This window comes from Sorex araneus, chromosome 2 (assembly GCF_027595985.1).
Source record: "Sorex araneus isolate mSorAra2 chromosome 2, mSorAra2.pri, whole genome shotgun sequence".
NCBI classification, from domain to species: Eukaryota; Metazoa; Chordata; class Mammalia; order Eulipotyphla; family Soricidae; genus Sorex; species Sorex araneus.
In genome coordinates, this window is record NC_073303.1 from 7185383 (window position 1) to 7202063 (window position 16681).

The 16681-nt window shown below is 46.8% G+C and overlaps 6 protein-coding genes across 6 annotated transcripts; 3 read left to right on the plus strand and 3 right to left on the minus strand.

Moving 5' to 3' along the window:
• Positions 1-811: 811 nt before the first annotated feature.
• Positions 812-6652, minus strand: LOC101547553 (histone H4). The gene has a single exon (XM_055128912.1). The coding sequence runs from the start codon at positions 3857-3859 to the stop codon at positions 3329-3331; it is 531 nt and encodes a 176-aa protein (XP_054984887.1). The 5' UTR covers positions 3860-6652; the 3' UTR covers positions 812-3328.
• An 84-nt stretch (positions 6653-6736) lies between these two features.
• LOC101547284 (histone H2B type 1-C/E/F/G/I) lies at positions 6737-8404 on the minus strand. The gene is made up of 2 exons (XM_004621935.2): positions 7999-8404; positions 6737-7839 (listed from the first exon to the last, which is right to left on the minus strand). The coding sequence occupies exons 1-2, from the start codon at positions 8373-8375 to the stop codon at positions 7833-7835; spliced, it is 384 nt and encodes a 127-aa protein (XP_004621992.2). The 5' UTR covers positions 8376-8404; the 3' UTR covers positions 6737-7832.
• A 266-nt stretch (positions 8405-8670) lies between these two features.
• Positions 8671-10856, plus strand: LOC101547022 (histone H2A type 1). Its single transcript, XM_055128917.1, has one exon. The coding sequence runs from the start codon at positions 8684-8686 to the stop codon at positions 9074-9076; it is 393 nt and encodes a 130-aa protein (XP_054984892.1). The 5' UTR covers positions 8671-8683; the 3' UTR covers positions 9077-10856.
• A 7-nt stretch (positions 10857-10863) lies between these two features.
• LOC105943485 (histone H3.1) lies at positions 10864-11862 on the plus strand. The gene has a single exon (XM_012935818.2). It carries the CDS (start codon positions 11308-11310, stop codon positions 11716-11718), a length of 411 nt encoding a protein of 136 aa, XP_012791272.2. The 5' UTR covers positions 10864-11307; the 3' UTR covers positions 11719-11862.
• A 7-nt stretch (positions 11863-11869) lies between these two features.
• On the minus strand, positions 11870-13299 carry LOC129402408 (histone H2A type 1-H). Its single transcript, XM_055128919.1, has one exon. It carries the CDS (start codon positions 13025-13027, stop codon positions 12641-12643), a length of 387 nt encoding a protein of 128 aa, XP_054984894.1. The 5' UTR covers positions 13028-13299; the 3' UTR covers positions 11870-12640.
• A 30-nt stretch (positions 13300-13329) lies between these two features.
• LOC129402415 (histone H2B type 1-C/E/F/G/I) lies at positions 13330-13855 on the plus strand. Its single transcript, XM_055128931.1, has one exon. It carries the CDS (start codon positions 13336-13338, stop codon positions 13714-13716), a length of 381 nt encoding a protein of 126 aa, XP_054984906.1. The 5' UTR covers positions 13330-13335; the 3' UTR covers positions 13717-13855.
• Positions 13856-16681: the final 2826 nt, after the last annotated feature.

The following is a 16681-nucleotide window of genomic DNA, read 5'->3' on the forward strand; positions in this document are numbered from 1 at the left end:
CTGACACCTTTTCACTTTTTTTTTTATTATTATTACATATATGAGGGGTGGCAGAGCTGGAGCAGTGTTTGGGCCACACCAGCAGGAGCTTCTGGTTCTGCACTCGTGGCTACTGGCAGGGCCCCATGAACCGCATGTGGTGCCGGGATCATACCCAACTTGACCAGGATGACAAGGCAAGAAAGCAGCAGCCCGCTGTATTATCTTCCGTCCCCTAAAACTAGTCTTATTTTGCTAGTATTTTGGTATTTTTTTCTTTAGCAACCTGTAACTAGAGTCCATCACCAGGTATATATGAGACATTCTAAACTTTTTGATTCCTGTTTGTAAACATAGGCCCTGATGTTTGAGTAATACAAACTATTTTGTAATTTTACGACCAAACCATAAATTTTATTTTATAACAATTTGTATTTGAAATTAGCACACACTGTGAGAGCTGCTCTATTACATACTGCATAATATGGGGGGAAAAGCAGCTCGGAAAAGGGAACCCAATATTGGGGCTGGAGCAATAGCACAGCGGGTAGGGCGTTTTTACCTTGCACTCGGCCAACCCAGGTTTGATTCCCAGCATCCCAAATGGTCCCCCGAGCACCGCCAGGAGTAATTCCTAAGTGCACGAGCTAGGAGTAATCTCTGTGCATTACCAGGTGTGACCCAAAAAGCAAAAAAAAAAAAAAAGAAGAAGAAAGGGAGCCAAATATTAACCAGATAGAATATTATAAATGCTGAATATTTCAAAGTTGAACCAAAGCTAATCTAATTAACACTAATAAAAAAGACAACTCTTTTGGTGGCAATATTAACAAGTACTTTATGAAATTAATTCATCAGAAGGCCTTTTTCTGGTCCTCAGTATTTATGATGTCATTTCTGATAATCCTATCCTATTTTGTACTGATAGAGTCAATTAACCAGACATGCCATTAACAAGCATTTATTCTCTATAGATTTTTCTCTAAAGCCCCCATCACAAAATACAAGAAAGACCTGAGACTGAATGGTCCAGAGCATCGAAATAGTGTGTTATGGCATCAATGACTGTATTATAATATACCAATTACACAGGACTGATTTTCAAACCAGCCCAAGATCACCAAAAGAAGTAAACACTTGGAATTGAATGAACTCACAGAATTGTGATTAAAGTTACTTACTTCATACATCCTTATACTTTCAGCTTTTTTTTCCCTCATATTCTTACAATTTTAGAACTATATCTTAAGAATTGATAAATTGACAGGTAGTTTTAAGAATAAGGCTATAGGGGCTGAAGAGATAGTACAGAGGATAGGGCACTACTTGCCTTACGTGACCCCGAGTACACCCTGAGCACTGCCAGGTGGGGTCTGAAAAACAATCCAAAAAGACAGGCCAGAGCACAGGAGCAGGAGTATAGCACCTTGGACGAGACAGACCCAGGTTCAATCCCCAGCACCCCCATATTCCTGGCCCCTCCACCCCCACCTCGGCCCCACCCTCCAGGACTGATCCCTGAGTGTTGGTTCAGGAGTAAGTCCTAAGCGCTGCCGGATGCGGCCCATAAACAAACATAAGACAGTTGAGGCCAGGCAGAAGGCTCAAAGGACTGATGGGAGTCCATGTTTCATATTTGGATGAACCACCAATAGTGATCCCACGCACACTGCCCACTGTGGCTAAAATGCAAAAACGAAACAAACAGAAAACGGGCCAGAGCACAGGGGCGGGAGTACAGCACGTTGGGCACTTGCCTTACACATAACAGACCCAGGTTCGATCCCCAGCACCCCCATAATTCTATATTCAATTACTAACACCAGGTCACATGCCTAGTGAGTTCCTTTTGGCAATTCTTTGCAGAGATTTAGTGAAATTAATCTATAGAGGGGAAAATGTTTTTTTAACATATAGAATGTTAAGTATATAGAAAAAAATACCAAGCTACATTAAATACAGTATTTGAGGCATGATTATATTTAATGTGTTGAACACTAAATATGCTAAGATACATGCATGCACTCATGATTCACTACAGACTACAAGTACCATACTTCGATCCCCCACTGATAACTATTCTGGCTCCATTATCCTTTAATCAAAAAAGCAAAATGCACAGCTATCTGGCAAATAAATTAGTGAGCAACACCAATTAGCCAGACATAGGGTATTCTGCTAAAACAAGGAAGGACTCCTTCTGTCCTGTGCTACCAATGCTTTGTGGCTGAATTCTGTAACCTTTGAGGGCCCTGGCATTTAAAGTTGAAATTCTCAAGCTGATATTTAGCATGAAGCTCTGGTTCCCACCCACCTTCCCCATTTGAAAAGGTCTGTGGGACCAATACTATTAGCTGATGTTCCTCATGCCGGTCACTTAACACCTGAAAAGGTAAGAATTTTCAAGGCAATTATTTCCATTTGGAGAGTGTTTGGGGAGTGGGTGCATATTGAGTTATTTCCCATTACTCCGTTAAACAAGGTGGCACCTCGGAAATAATCATGCAATGGTTAGCAGAATAATCAGTAGAACGTGGCTGCTTAGAGTAAGGATTTGCTTACAGGTCAAACTCTGGTTGGAGCAAGCACCAATTCAGACTGAGGGTGTGACCTCTCCAGTTTCACAAGAAAAATTTAAGCTTCTCAGAGGCAGCAACCACAGACCTGAGGCGGGTTATAATTATATGTGTAAGGGTTGACATATAACTAAACCACTCATAACTGTTTTGCACCTTCATGAAACTTCAGTGCAGCCCTGTGGGCTGAAACTATTATCATAGTTCCAACAATGTGTCAAAAAATAAAATACAGGAACCCAAAAAGTGACTTAACGGGAAAAGTTTGACCCCTAGCCATCGGCTCCAAATGATCGTGCAAACGTCACCTCCTATTGCTTTGTAAACAGCAAATTAAGATCCCGTCACGTTGGGACCGAGAATAGACCAACAGGTAAGCGTTTGCCTTGCACCCGGCCGACGTGGTCCCCGGAGCGCGCAGGGGTGGTCCATAAGCAGAACGAGTTTAGAACAAACTCGCAAAGCTCCGTGGTAATACAAGCAAGTAATGCCGCCCAGCATCCTCGCTTTCTAGTCTGGGCAGGAACTTAACGCCCTTTCTGCTGCTGCCGCCGTAGAGGCGGCGACCCCAGCGCCTGCGACACTGCCACGAGGCGGCGCAGAGCAACCAGGGGAGAAGACATGCACGGCCGGAGCTGCGCCTGCAAAGCGTCCGCCCGCCCCGGACCCCGCCACTGAGCATCTGGTGGGAAACGCGTGCCGAGGCTCCTTCGTGAAAAAATGGTGGCCCTGAAAAGGGCCGTGTTGGGAGATTCGAGAAGCACCAAGCAGACTTAGCCGCCGAAGCCGTAGAGGGTGCGGCCCTGGCGCTTGAGCGCGTAGACCACGTCCATGGCCGTGACGGTCTTGCGCTTGGCGTGCTCGGTGTAGGTGACGGCGTCGCGGATGACGTTCTCCAGGAAGACCTTGAGCACCCCGCGGGTCTCCTCGTAGATGAGCCCCGAGATGCGCTTGACGCCGCCGCGCCGGGCCAGGCGGCGGATGGCGGGCTTGGTGATGCCCTGGATGTTGTCGCGGAGCACCTTGCGGTGGCGCTTGGCGCCGCCCTTGCCCAGGCCCTTCCCGCCCTTGCCGCGTCCGGACATGCTGTCGGTTGTGAGTCTCTGGAGCTCAGTGGCCGGGCTCCGCCGGGGCAGGCCTTTATAGGGCGGTTGGCGGACCGAGTTGAGAACCCCAGGACTGAAGGCGGGAAATCGCTCCGTGGGGGGGAGGGGAAGTCTGACGTTTTTGTTTTCCTTTTTCATATATTTCATGTAGGTTATTTTATAAGCGTTTCCTACACCTATTACAGAATGTTTATTCATAGTACAGATGTTACTAAATGTGAATGCAAAACATAAATATGGAAAATGCAAAATAATAATATAAAAGCCCAAATCTGGTATCTCATGGCATAAGGGTTACTGCTAGGAGCAAGTGAGATCGTTGAATGAACAGACACGTGCATATATTTATTTGTAAAGTCTTGATACAGCCTTGTAACCCTTTATATTGTTTTTATTACTGATTTTTGTTCCCTTTGAATATTAAGGTTTCATTTTAAGCTTTCTACCTCTTATGATTTCCATATAGAATAGTTTTACCCAACTCCTTAGCTGTTTCTCAATCAATATGCATAATGGGGGCGGGTGGGCACAGTCAAGAGTGCTCAGAGCCTACTCCCTGCTCTGCCAACCACAGTGCTCTCAGCCCCAGCCACACAGCGCGGCCCAGGATATCTCTGGTTAATCTGAGCGTCGAAACTATTCTGTCTCTTATTCCGTATTTTAATGTTATCTTTATCAAAGGAATCTATTCAAAGTTTAAAACATACAAAATTTCCACGTGTCTGCATAGCATCCCATCATGAACAGTCTCAGTGCTATTTTTTTCCTTGAATTCCATAGTATTTTGCAATGCATTTTCAGGGTTGGGGAGCGGACAGTGCTAGGGCCTTGCCTTGCATCTTCCCAGGCCCAGATTCAATCTATCAACCCCATGAACTCTCCCCAGGCACCCCCTCCCAGAAGTCCTGAGCACAGCTGAGCATGGCCCAAACCTCTCCCAAAAAGGTATGTACCATTTTTTTCTGTTTTAAAGGGAACCTATATATAATTTATTTCCTAAGGACAAAGTAACATTAAATGCATTGCCATAAAGGATGCAGATTTTAGGGTGTTTGATTAATGTATTAATTATATTCATCTATATTAACCACAAAAGTTTCTTATCACATTTTCCTCTGCCACCATATCAGTGAAAAAGTTTTTTGGAGGTTGGGGGGGGGCAGGTTGGATGCTTGGTGGTGCTCAGCCATCATTGCTGGGGTCGCTCTGAGGATCATATGTAAGAATGGGGATTTACAGGGCTTGCAGTATGCAATACCCCTGTATTCCCTCCAGCTACTGATTTGGATTTTAATAAGGCACTTTATACCGGGGTATTGGATTTTAATAAGGCATTTTATACAGGGGTATTGGATTTTAATAAGGCATTTTATACAGGGGAATTCTCTCCAGCTACTGATTCGGATTTTTTTGCACCCATGTTTGTTTTTCCGTACTCATAATAAATTACTCCACCCCACATTCTTAGAAAAATTACCAAATTTTGAGGAAGTAAATATTGAATTCAACCTTCTTTCATATGTGGCTAGACCCTAGAAACAGTAAAACAGATTAACAAGAGAAAAAACAGAGGTGATTTACATATAGGACAACATATAGGACACACATCACAAGTGAGAAAGCCAACCAAAAAATGACAAAGCCGATGCTTTAAACTGAGGCTTGCACAGTTATTCGACCAAGTGATGCATCTGTAGAAAAGTGCCAGTGTTGGAGCAGTCACAGGTGTTCGGGTTCTTATCCTCAGTCAAAATTGAAAGCAAGGAACAGAAAACAAAAGGCTGAGTTCTGTAAAAGACTATTTAGGAAAAGGCAGCGGGCAAACTCCCGGATTACGGGTGGGGTCTCCTAAAGCAGGACTCCAAACACCATTCCTCTTTTATAAATGTGGGTGGGGGAGCATTTCTTTATTATGCTCTAAGAATGAGGGCCATTAAACCAAGGGATGGTGTCCAGAGCCAGCTGGGCCCGTCATCCAGGTGATCAAGGCTCCACCTATACCTCTGAAGTGACCTTCCACACCTGGTGATTGGATTTGTCCATCGTTTCCTTTGGTCCCTTTCCAAGCTAATCTGATTCTAGTACTGACCGAATCCATTTGCTGCCTTTAGACAGAAAGGGGGAGGTTTGTTTGCATTTGGTGCTTCTTAATTCCTTTCAGCTACAAATACATCTTGATGTCAGAGAAACATAGCCTGGGCTTCCTTCTCAAGATGAAAATAGCTGTCAGCTTAATCAGTATTAGATTTCTTGTGTATTATTTTTTTTAATTCACTAGTGGAGTGAGGGGAGGACAGGGTAGGGGATCTTAGCGATATAGTATAGCGGGTAGGGAGCTTGCCTTGCAGGCTGCTGACCTATGTTATCCAGGCACCCCATATATTCTCCATAAGCACTGCCCGGAGCAATTCCTGAATGCAGAGCCAGGAGTAAACCCTAAGAATACTGGGTCTGGCCCCATAACAAATATAACAAACAAACAAACAAAAAACCCAGGGGACAGGTAGTTTAGAGGGCTCATGTATTGCACCTGAGAGCCAGTTGAGAGCCAGTACCACGGGGTTCCCTGAGCACTGCCAGGTGCATTCCCTAGACCCAGACCCTGACCCCCAGTCTTTCCGGAGGCAGCACAGTATTTTTCAGCACCAGAGCATTAAACCGGGACCTAAGTCTCCTCCAAAAGTTAATGATGCTGGGAAAGGAATAGAGACCTGGGGCTTTGAGAAAGGGAACACTTAGCCAGGGGTTAGCCCAAGTCCTGCAGGAAAAAAACTCTTAAAACAAATATTTTGTTGCCTTCTTGTTCTCTTCTTGCTGCTTACCCTGTTTCCTAATATAAATTTCTTTTAAAAATGTAAATTTCCATCCCTAGAAATTTAAACCATTCCCTTAACTAATTAAAAGAATGAAAATACCTACAGTAGGGCATTGAGAGTAAGGACTTTTATCAGCAATAGAGTTTCTGTTGGAGAAAGCTATGTATACAGCAGGACAAGCTTCAAACTATAGAGCAACTGTTCCTTGCCGAGCGGTTCCCCAGGCTCCCCCAGACCCCTACCCATTTCTTAGCTCAGAATAGATCTCATTTTGCCCAGTTGGCTTTAAAATATATTTGGATTCCACCACCCCTGTGCCACCAAAACTGTTCTTTGCTACTGATTTATTGATTTGATTAACAAGTTGAGAAGAACTGTGGGGGTAAGGGGACAGTTCCCTTCTGTCCCTCCAGTTTCTTTTTCTTTCTTTTTTTTTTTTAATTGAATCACCTTGAGAACAGTTACAAAGATTTCAGGTTTAAGTCTCAGTCATACAATAATCAAACTGTTTATCTATCCAACAACTATCTGTAGTCAAGCCAGGGACAGGCCATACTGTATACCTGCCAGCTTCTAGCTGTGCCTTCCAGCACTGTAGGATGCCTTGCAGAACGGGCAGGCTTTATTTTGTTCACACCCATTCTCTATTAAACTCCTTTTAACTGCTGTCTGGAATTGTACCGAAATAAGTTCTTACTAGCTGCAGTTAGTAAAAACTGGATTAACAGTTTCTGGTATCCTGTAAGGTACCCATGAAAGCATGAAACAATGCATGGATTCAAGTTCCAAATTTGCCTTAAGAATTATATATTGTACTGGCCACACTTGTACTTTTTCTACAGGTTTTGCAATCGCTTACTCAAATACAAATGCAAAAAACTTCCCCACGTGCATGTTTCCTCCAACAACCTTCAACTAGACAGACCTATTTTGATTTCCCTATAAAACCTGCCTGACCTAGCAAATATTGTTCTGCCACAAAATCTTAGAAATTTAAAATAAAAATTATACTCATTAATACAATCATCTAAATACACTTTCACAGAAGTCTACAACTACAGCCATTCAACATCTAAATAATTTTCAAAGGATGGGAAATGAACTAAGCATGTAAAGGCCAAGACTACAATATTTAACTTAAGACTGTTTCCAATAACCACGTGTGTTAAACCATCAATCTTTAGAAACTTCAAACGTAGATAAAATACAACGCCAGTTAGACTACAAAGGACAAATACAACAACCACAATCAGGCCCAAATGATAATGCATTGAACTGTCTTGTCCTTATACAGAAATAACTTCTTTCGACAACGGTCCAATTTGACTCCTTGCAGGAAGGACACAGTGATGCACCTAATAGCTTAAAAACAAGAGTTATACTAAGACCGCGAGGAAAAAAGGGAGCAATTTAAAAGCATAAAAACAGATCAAAGCAAATGACAAGCTCTCTTTTTGAAAGAGTGAGTGGCTCTGAAAAGAGCCTTTGGGTCCACTACCAGTCGTGGGAGGCAGGATTTACTTGGAGCTGGTGTACTTGGTGACGGCCTTGGTGCCCTCGGACACGGCGTGCTTGGCCAGCTCCCCGGGCAGCAGCAGGCGCACGGCCGTCTGGATCTCCCGCGACGTGATGGTCGAGCGCTTGTTGTAGTGCGCCAGGCGGGACGCCTCGCCGGCGATGCGCTCGAAGATGTCGTTCACGAACGAGTTCATGATGCCCATGGCCTTGGACGAGATGCCCGTGTCGGGGTGCACCTGCTTGAGCACCTTGTACACGTACACCGAGTAGCTCTCCTTGCGGCTGCGCTTGCGCTTCTTGCCGTCCTTCTTCTGCGCCTTGGTCACGGCCTTCTTGGAGCCCTTCTTCGGGGCCGGGGCGGACTTCGCGGGCTCAGGCATGACGAACACCTTTCGCTCTCAAGCGGTTGGGCGCCAGCCCGCGCCGGCACCTCCTTAAGTACAAGCTGCTATGCAAATAAGGAGGGGACAGGACCTCTGCCGATTGGTCGGTTTGCCTTGTGACGACACAAAAGCTCTCATCCAATCGAAACGCGCGGTCTACAAGACTCGCGTTTTCATGGGCCCAAATGAAAATGAACTCTCGGCCAATCGGACGGCTTCCTTTTCGCGCTCAGCGAGGCCTATAAAAAGTTAGTGTCGCACGGCTCCTGCTTGTGGTTTTGAACACACTAAGCGCAGACTTCAGCATGTCTGGACGTGGCAAGCAGGGCGGCAAGGCGCGCGCCAAGGCCAAGACCCGCTCGTCCCGGGCCGGCCTGCAGTTCCCCGTGGGCCGCGTGCACCGGCTGCTCCGCAAGGGCAACTACGCCGAGCGGGTGGGCGCCGGCGCCCCGGTGTACCTGGCGGCCGTGCTCGAGTACCTGACGGCCGAGATCCTGGAGCTGGCGGGCAACGCGGCCCGCGACAACAAGAAGACGCGCATCATCCCGCGCCACCTGCAGCTGGCCATCCGCAACGACGAGGAGCTCAACAAGCTGCTAGGCAAAGTGACCATCGCGCAGGGCGGCGTCCTGCCCAACATCCAGGCCGTGCTGCTGCCCAAGAAGACCGAGAGCCACCACAAGGCCAAGGGCAAGTGAATTCAATTCCATTTCTACTACGAACCAAAGGCTCTTTTAAGAGCCAACCACCTTGTCATTGAAAGAACTGTAACGGGAAGTACGGGGTGACGGCATTTAACAGCACTACCCGAGAACTGGCTCTGCGCTCAGTGCTCGGGATACCGTATGGGGTACTGAGAATTGAACCAGGTCGGCGGCGTGCAAATGCCCTACCCCAACATAGACCCTTCCGAAAAGCAAAAGTTAAAGGAGGTGTCTTCATATTTTAAAATAGGATATTAGTGGTTATCTTTGGCTTTCCTCTAGTAATTATCTTTCCCTTGCTCACAGCTCATGGAAGCATGAAAGTACTCATCTCAAGAGGGGAGATGCTAGAAGTTAGCACCTTTGCTGGAAAGTTTCACAATAAGCTGAAATTTTTTGATTGCCCCCCTTTTATTTTTCTTTTTGAGTCACACCTGGCGATGCACAGGGGTTACTCCTGGCTTTGCACTCAGGAATTACTCTTGGCGGTGCTCAGGGGACCATATGGATTCTGGGAATTGAACCCCGGTAGGCTGCGTGCAAGGCAAACGCCCTACCTGCTGTGCTATTGCTCCAACACGATTGCCCCTTGATCTTTTACTGTTTATTATTAATCATGATTCATTTGGTGAATTAAATTTATTTAAAAATGGTTAAGTAGAGAGTTACACCATGTAATTGCTTTATAATGTCAAAACAATGTGAAGGGAAGTTTCTTAATGAAGTTGCTGTAGGCAGGTAGATAGAGAAAGGCCCTGGACAATGAAACAGGTCAGCAAAAGTTCTGGGAGGAAAATTCCAAGGCTGATCCACTTTGTGGATATGGATAAGACCTTGAGTAGCAGACCCGGAGGAGATTGGACCCCTCCCCATGAAGGAAATTCCTCGAATTCCCTCTGACCTCTCAATTTGAATGACTTCAGTGATTCAGCCCAAAGAAAATCATCACCACTCCCAACCTCCCTGGTAACCTCCTTAGCAACAGACTTTTACCTGGGAAGAAGCCCCATGTAGGGGGCAGGTTGAAGAAACCCTATAGAAGCCACCTTGAACAAAGTAAGGGCGCGCATATGCTGCCAGAGCCCATGTGCTGCTTGTGCCAATGTGACCAAGCACGTGTGGTGCCTGAGGACGTGTTGTCCACATCTCCCCTCCTGAGATGTGTATTTTCATGCTTTTGTGTCTAGTGCTATGATGTGTGCAGGGGCTCTCTCTGCCCCTGGAGAAGCCCATGTTCTCTCTTGAGTGCATTACTCTCTCTCTCTTACTCTCCCCCTCCACACCTTAAAAAACCTCCAAATAAAATCTACTTACTTCATTGCTTTTCTACTCCTGAAATTCCTTTCTGCGAGGCGAGACAAGAACCCAGTAACCCTGGGTCCCAGGTGACCGTGGCAGACCAGGAGAAAGTGACCGTCTTTCTCCTCCCCACTTCACAAAAGTCACCCGTGGGGCCCACTGACATCAAAGTTAATAGCTATTGAATGCCTCAAGGAAATAAATTTTCTTACGAAAACTAAAAACCGTCTTTCTGTTTAGAGCACAAAAAATTGGGAGAGTATAACTGCTGTCCAGTTTAGGAAGAATCCATCATATTGCTGATCAACAATGGCTCACTCATTCACAGTGGCCTTTCTGAACTGACTTCTTATACACGTAAAGTTCACTGGATTTTGAAGTAAACTCTAGAAAACTGGACAAAGTAGCATTTTGTTGGCGCAAGCACCATGAAGTAAATTTGTCCCGAGAGGTATGGAGGGAGATTTAGAGGATGGAGGGGACATTGATGTAGGTCATATTGGTGGTGGGATTGCTTTTTAAAAATATTTTTTAAAAGGATGTAAACTCTCCAACTGATTATGTTTTCATCTTGAAACGTGTCATCTCTACTACACTATCGGCTATGTAGTATATTATTAAAAGAAATTTCTCCTGGCTGTATAATGTCTAAATGTGTTAAAAAAAAATATTTTCCTTTCAGAAAAAAATTGTAATGTAAGACCCAATTATTCTTTCTAGTAATTACCGGAGCCAGCTTTGCAGAAAAATAGAATTAAAATATTGCTATGAAGAGCAGTAGGTGGATTTGGGCACGGCAAATAACAATCTTGTTTGTTTAACCAATCCAGTTAGAGATTGGGTGGGCCTTGCGTCTTGTCCAATCAGCTTTTAGCGCGCATTATAAGTAGCTGCCGGTGCGCTCGGAGGGCTACGTAAGTGGAGCCATGGCCCGCACCAAGCAGACGGCGCGCAAGTCGACCGGCGGGAAGGCGCCCCGCAAGCAGCTGGCCACCAAGGCGGCCCGCAAGAGCGCGCCGGCCACGGGCGGCGTGAAGAAGCCGCACCGCTACCGGCCCGGCACCGTGGCGCTGCGCGAGATCCGCCGCTACCAGAAGTCCACCGAGCTGCTGATCCGCAAGCTGCCGTTCCAGCGGCTGGTGCGCGAGATCGCGCAGGACTTCAAGACCGACCTGCGCTTCCAGAGCTCGGCCGTCATGGCGCTGCAGGAGGCGTGCGAGGCCTACCTGGTGGGGCTCTTCGAGGACACCAACCTGTGCGCCATCCACGCCAAGCGCGTCACTATCATGCCCAAGGACATCCAGCTGGCGCGCCGCATCCGCGGGGAGCGGGCGTAAATCCGAGACTTCATTACAAAGGCTCTTTTCAGAGCCACCATTTTAGCACTTAAAAGAACTGTTACCTCATACTAGAAATACCTGGAACTAGGATTTCTGGGAGTGTATATATGACGGGCACAGATAATGCAGCTGCTTTTCTATTTCTCTGAGGTTTTTTTTTTTTTTTTTTAGCTTTGGTGAGGGTTAGGATGTCCTTGTGATCACTTGGTCCATGTGCGATAATGGTATTGCGGCTGTTAGGTTAAGTGTTCTACTTTTTGTACATTTTACTTGGCAGTTTAGGACTTGGTAGTATTCAGCTAAGAAAAACATGCTTAGTCATGTGGAAAATACACTGTTTAATTTATCATTAAAAAAATAGTAAAGTTAGTGCTTACTGGCAGTTACTAAAGTTTTGGGCGTATTTCTTGCTGTAAATATCTTCAACAGACTGAGAATGTTCTATTATGTATTTAAGGATGTCCCAGAGCACCTTATTTTAATAACGAGCACAAAATGGGATTCCCTATTGTGAAAAATTTACTTGCCATGCCAGACCTTCTGGAACATCTTTTCTTTTTGCTTTTTTGGGGTCACTCCTGGCTCTGCACTCAGGAATCACTCTTGGTCTGATGTTAGAGATTAAAAAGTAACTCTTGGTCTGATGTTAGAGATTCAAAAGTAGTCAGCTATAGAGGAAGTAAGCACCCTAATATCTGTACTCCAGCTCTATATGTAAGGAAATGCAAAGGCTTCTGTGTCATACCAGCCAGCTATCTATATTAGATTTAAATCCTTAGCGCAAAGTTCAAGGCAATACTGGAGCATTCACTTGGAAACGAGTAAGTTACAAAGAACTTATAGAAAAATCGTGTCACCTTTTTGTGATTATTTAAGTGGCTCTGAAAAGAGCCGTTTGTATGGGCTAAAAATATTTAGATTACTTCGCCTTGTGGTGGCTCTCGGTCTTCTTGGGCAGCAGCACAGCCTGGATGTTGGGCAGGACGCCGCCCTGCGCGATGGTGACTTTGCCCAGCAGCTTGTTGAGCTCCTCGTCGTTGCGGATGGCCAGCTGCAGGTGGCGCGGGATGATGCGCGTCTTCTTGTTGTCGCGGGCCGCGTTGCCCGCCAGCTCCAGGATCTCGGCCGTCAGGTACTCGAGCACGGCCGCCAGGTACACCGGGGCGCCGGCGCCCACCCGCTCGGCGTAGTTGCCCTTGCGGAGCAGCCGGTGCACGCGGCCCACGGGGAACTGCAGGCCGGCCCGGGACGAGCGGGTCTTGGCCTTGGCGCGCGCCTTGCCGCCCTGCTTGCCACGTCCAGACATGCTGAAGTCTGCGCTTAGTGTGTTCAAAACCACGAGCAGGAGCCGTGCGACACTAACTTTTTATAGGCCTCGCTGAGCGCGAAAAGGAAGCCGTCCGATTGGCCGAGAGTTCATTTTCATTTGGGCCCATGAAAACGCGAGTCTTGTAGACCGCGCGTTTCGATTGGATGAGAGCTTTTGTGTCGTCACAAGGCAAACCGACCAATCGGCAGAGGTCCTGTCCCCTCCTTATTTGCATAGCAGCTTGTACTTAAGGAGGTGCCGGCGCGGGCTGGCGCCCAACCGCTTGAGAGCGAAAGGTGTTCGTCATGCCTGAGCCCGCGAAGTCCGCTCCTGCCCCGAAGAAGGGCTCCAAGAAGGCCGTGACCAAGGCGCAGAAGAAGGACGGCAAGAAGCGCAAGCGCAGCCGCAAGGAGAGCTACTCGGTGTACGTGTACAAGGTGCTCAAGCAGGTGCACCCCGACACGGGCATCTCGTCCAAGGCCATGGGCATCATGAACTCGTTCGTCAACGACATCTTCGAGCGCATCGCCGGCGAGGCGTCCCGCCTGGCGCACTACAACAAGCGCTCGACCATCACGTCGCGGGAGATCCAGACGGCCGTGCGCCTGCTGCTGCCCGGGGAGCTGGCCAAGCACGCCGTGTCCGAGGGCACCAAGGCCGTCACCAAGTACACCAGCTCCAAGTAAATCCTGCCTCCCACGACTGGTAGTGGACCCAAAGGCTCTTTTCAGAGCCACTAAAGTTTCTTAAAATAGCTGTGCATCTTTTCTAAGTGTCTCTGGCTAAGCCTACGTTGCAGGTTTCAAAGTACGTAGGTCTCGCACCTTAAGAGTAAGGGACCCCAGTGTCTTTAATGTGAGGTTAATATTTTGTGATTGCTTGCCGTTCCTCGGCAATTAACTACCGGCCATGTCGCTGAGTCTTAACGTTTGTGCAAGGGTCACCTACGCGTCCTGTGTGTGGTGCAAGTATTCCTAGTGCCAGAAGTCCTCACTGGCAGGACAGCATGGCTTGTCAAGCCCCGGTTTTCCCGATGTATTTTTGCAACTTGAACGCCTCTTTTCGCTCCACCTATTTCTGTGTCAGAGGAAACTCTGCAAAAGAAATCGGGAAAGGTTCGCAGAAAAGCGGAGGAGAGTTGAATCGGCGGACCAAGTCGGAAACCAGGCATGTATAGGCGGGAAAGCGGGAGGTTATCGCCCCACCCCTTTGCTTTGTACAAACTGACAAGGAAGTTACCCCGGGAGAGTCCGGAGGTTGCCCAGCCGTTTTTGACTGGAGTCGCCAACTCAAGTGTCCTTAGAATTGCAGGCGCTCAGATTCCTATCCCAAGCAATTAGGATGGAACAAGGGAAGGAAAATCAGAGGCCAAATCTAGAAGCCTTCATTTTGGGAAAGGGGGAAAAAAAGCAGGGAAGCTCTAAGATTATGAGAGGAGGTCTCCTAAAAAGATTTCAGAGAAAGGCACAAAAGTGAGTGGATGAGCATTTCTTTTTTTTATGCTCAAGAATGTAGGCCACTAAAATGGGAGAGGGAGGGTGAGATGATTGTTTTCTGGGCTCTGGTTGTCTAGATTATCCAGCTAATCACATTCCTAATACTGCTCAATTCTTAGCCCAGTAAAGTCATTTCTTTTCCGGCTGTGTCTTGCAGTAAATTATGTAACAAGAGTTCATCTTTCCTCTGTAAACAGGAAAAAATCGAAGATTCCAATGAAATTTAAAGGGAGTTCAAGTCTGGGCTACTGCAGCGTATCTTTTTTTTACTCCAGCAATTTTGTATGCACCTTTTTTATCCTGTATTTTTGCTTCTCCGGAATCACGTGAGATAATAACATGTGCAGACACATGACAATAGTGATGCATTTATTAGCCAGAAAGCCAGTGAAGTCAACAGAGCTTTAGTGGTATTTCTTTAGCCATCTTCTTTCTCTTTATTCTATTATGGCATTCACAAACTCCAGTATCTAATCACTCTCTTCCTGATTCTAAAAGTATCTAGACAAGTGAACAAACTCAAAGTGAACCATAAGTGAGCTATTTCTATTTTGCCTTCGTTTTAACAATCTTCTGTGACAGTAATAAACAAGATGCCAAAGTGGATTTAAAGTTGTTCAGGTTGCCTGTTTATTTTGACACCCAAAATCCATGTTTTGGTATTGGTTTAATTGCCTAAACCATTATCCGTCCCATTAACAAACGTTCAGCATCTACTATGCACTGTAGCCAGTTGCTATAAACTGGGGTGTGAATGAACAACCTCAATAAGTCTCCTTAACCTTAACTTTCAGCAACAACTGGTGGCCCTCTCCCGTAAGAGTGGAACTTGGCAGTATCTGTCAAAATAACGTGCAGATGATGCCTTTCCACCAGACAACCCAATCTTAAGAAGTTTATCATTCTAAAATGTACAAACTGATACGGTTTCTCAGCGGGAAACCACTGGACCATGCCAAGAAAGATCCCTGGGAAGCCCCCGGAGTAAGCTCTGAGCAACAGTGGATATGGCTACCCCCACCTCCAAAAATAGAATCTGGGGTGTGTGAGCTCTGAAGATCATCCAGCGCGTTCCCACTGCTTAGATCATGGCTTGGTTCCTGCACTTTTCTTCAAATTCTGGGAAGGAAGCCCATTTAAAGCTTAGAACTCTGAACTCTCAGATAAAATCTCCCATAGATGCCCCCTGGCATTTGGGGAAGTTGAGACTTTTAAACGTTTATTTAAAATCCCTATATACCGCAGCCGATCGGGGTTTGCTCCCTTATACCCCAGAGGGCCTCCCGAGCCCCCCCACAGGAGAACACCACTGAGCACAGGATCAGGAGTAAGCCCTGAGCACCACTCGGTGTGACAAAAAATAAAACAAAAAAAAATAATATCTTAGTTAAATTTAAAAGAAAAAGAGATTGAGAAACAAAAAAGACTATCGGCACTGGGGAGATAGAACAGGGGGACACACTTTCTGCGCAGGCGGCCGACCTGGCTGCAGCGCTGGCACTACATATGGTCCCCCAAGCCCTGCCTGAAGTAAGTCCTGAGCACCGCTAGGTGTGACCCAAAACTACAGATACGGCTTCTTTCTTGCTTTGTTTTGTTCCCCCCCTCCCCCTCCAGTAAAAGCTTAATTTTTTAATTTACTCCATTGCTTGAGAATTTGCCGAAGAACCTCAGGGAAGATATAGGCCAAGCAATTAACACCTGGTGGGGGGCCGGGACAGGGTACAGCTGCAATTTGATCAGTTTCACCTCTGGTTAGTTTCACCTCTCGTCAGTTTCACCTCTGGGGTCAGTTTCACCCTGGTCAGTTTCACCCATTAGTCCTGGAAGAATCGCCCCCCCGGAAGTCACCGGAGGCTGCGCAGGCAGAACCGTAGGCCTGCAAATTCCTGCAAGAGCCTGGGAAGGTTCTTCCTCAGGACCAGGGCGCCTCCCACCACCTCCAGGGTTCTGCCCCACGCGCCTGGAAAAGGCTTCTGCTTAGGTCCGGGGAGAGAGTGCAGTCGTCAAAAGGCACTAAAGAGCTCCTGCACCAACTCTCGGGGGAGAGGGCCCCTGCCCTCCAGAGCCACGTGACTTCGGATGACCTAGAAAGGTAGAGGTAGGTATAGGGGCACGCAGATGGTGGTCACCAGGCCGTTGGCGGCATCCTCCG

Bases quoted from the DNA above. Each gene is read 5' to 3' on its own strand.
- LOC105943485 (XM_012935818.2), top strand. From the start codon at position 11,308: ATGGCCCGCACCAAGCAGACGGCGCGCAAGTCGACCGGCGGGAAGGCG.
- LOC101547284 (XM_004621935.2), bottom strand. From the start codon at position 8,375: ATGCCTGAGCCCGCGAAGTCCGCCCCGGCCCCGAAGAAGGGCTCCAAG.
- LOC129402408 (XM_055128919.1), bottom strand. From the start codon at position 13,027: ATGTCTGGACGTGGCAAGCAGGGCGGCAAGGCGCGCGCCAAGGCCAAG.
- LOC129402415 (XM_055128931.1), top strand. From the start codon at position 13,336: ATGCCTGAGCCCGCGAAGTCCGCTCCTGCCCCGAAGAAGGGCTCCAAG.
- LOC101547022 (XM_055128917.1), top strand. From the start codon at position 8,684: ATGTCTGGACGTGGCAAGCAGGGCGGCAAGGCGCGCGCCAAGGCCAAG.
- LOC101547553 (XM_055128912.1), bottom strand. From the start codon at position 3,859: ATGAATAAACATTCTGTAATAGGTGTAGGAAACGCTTATAAAATAACC.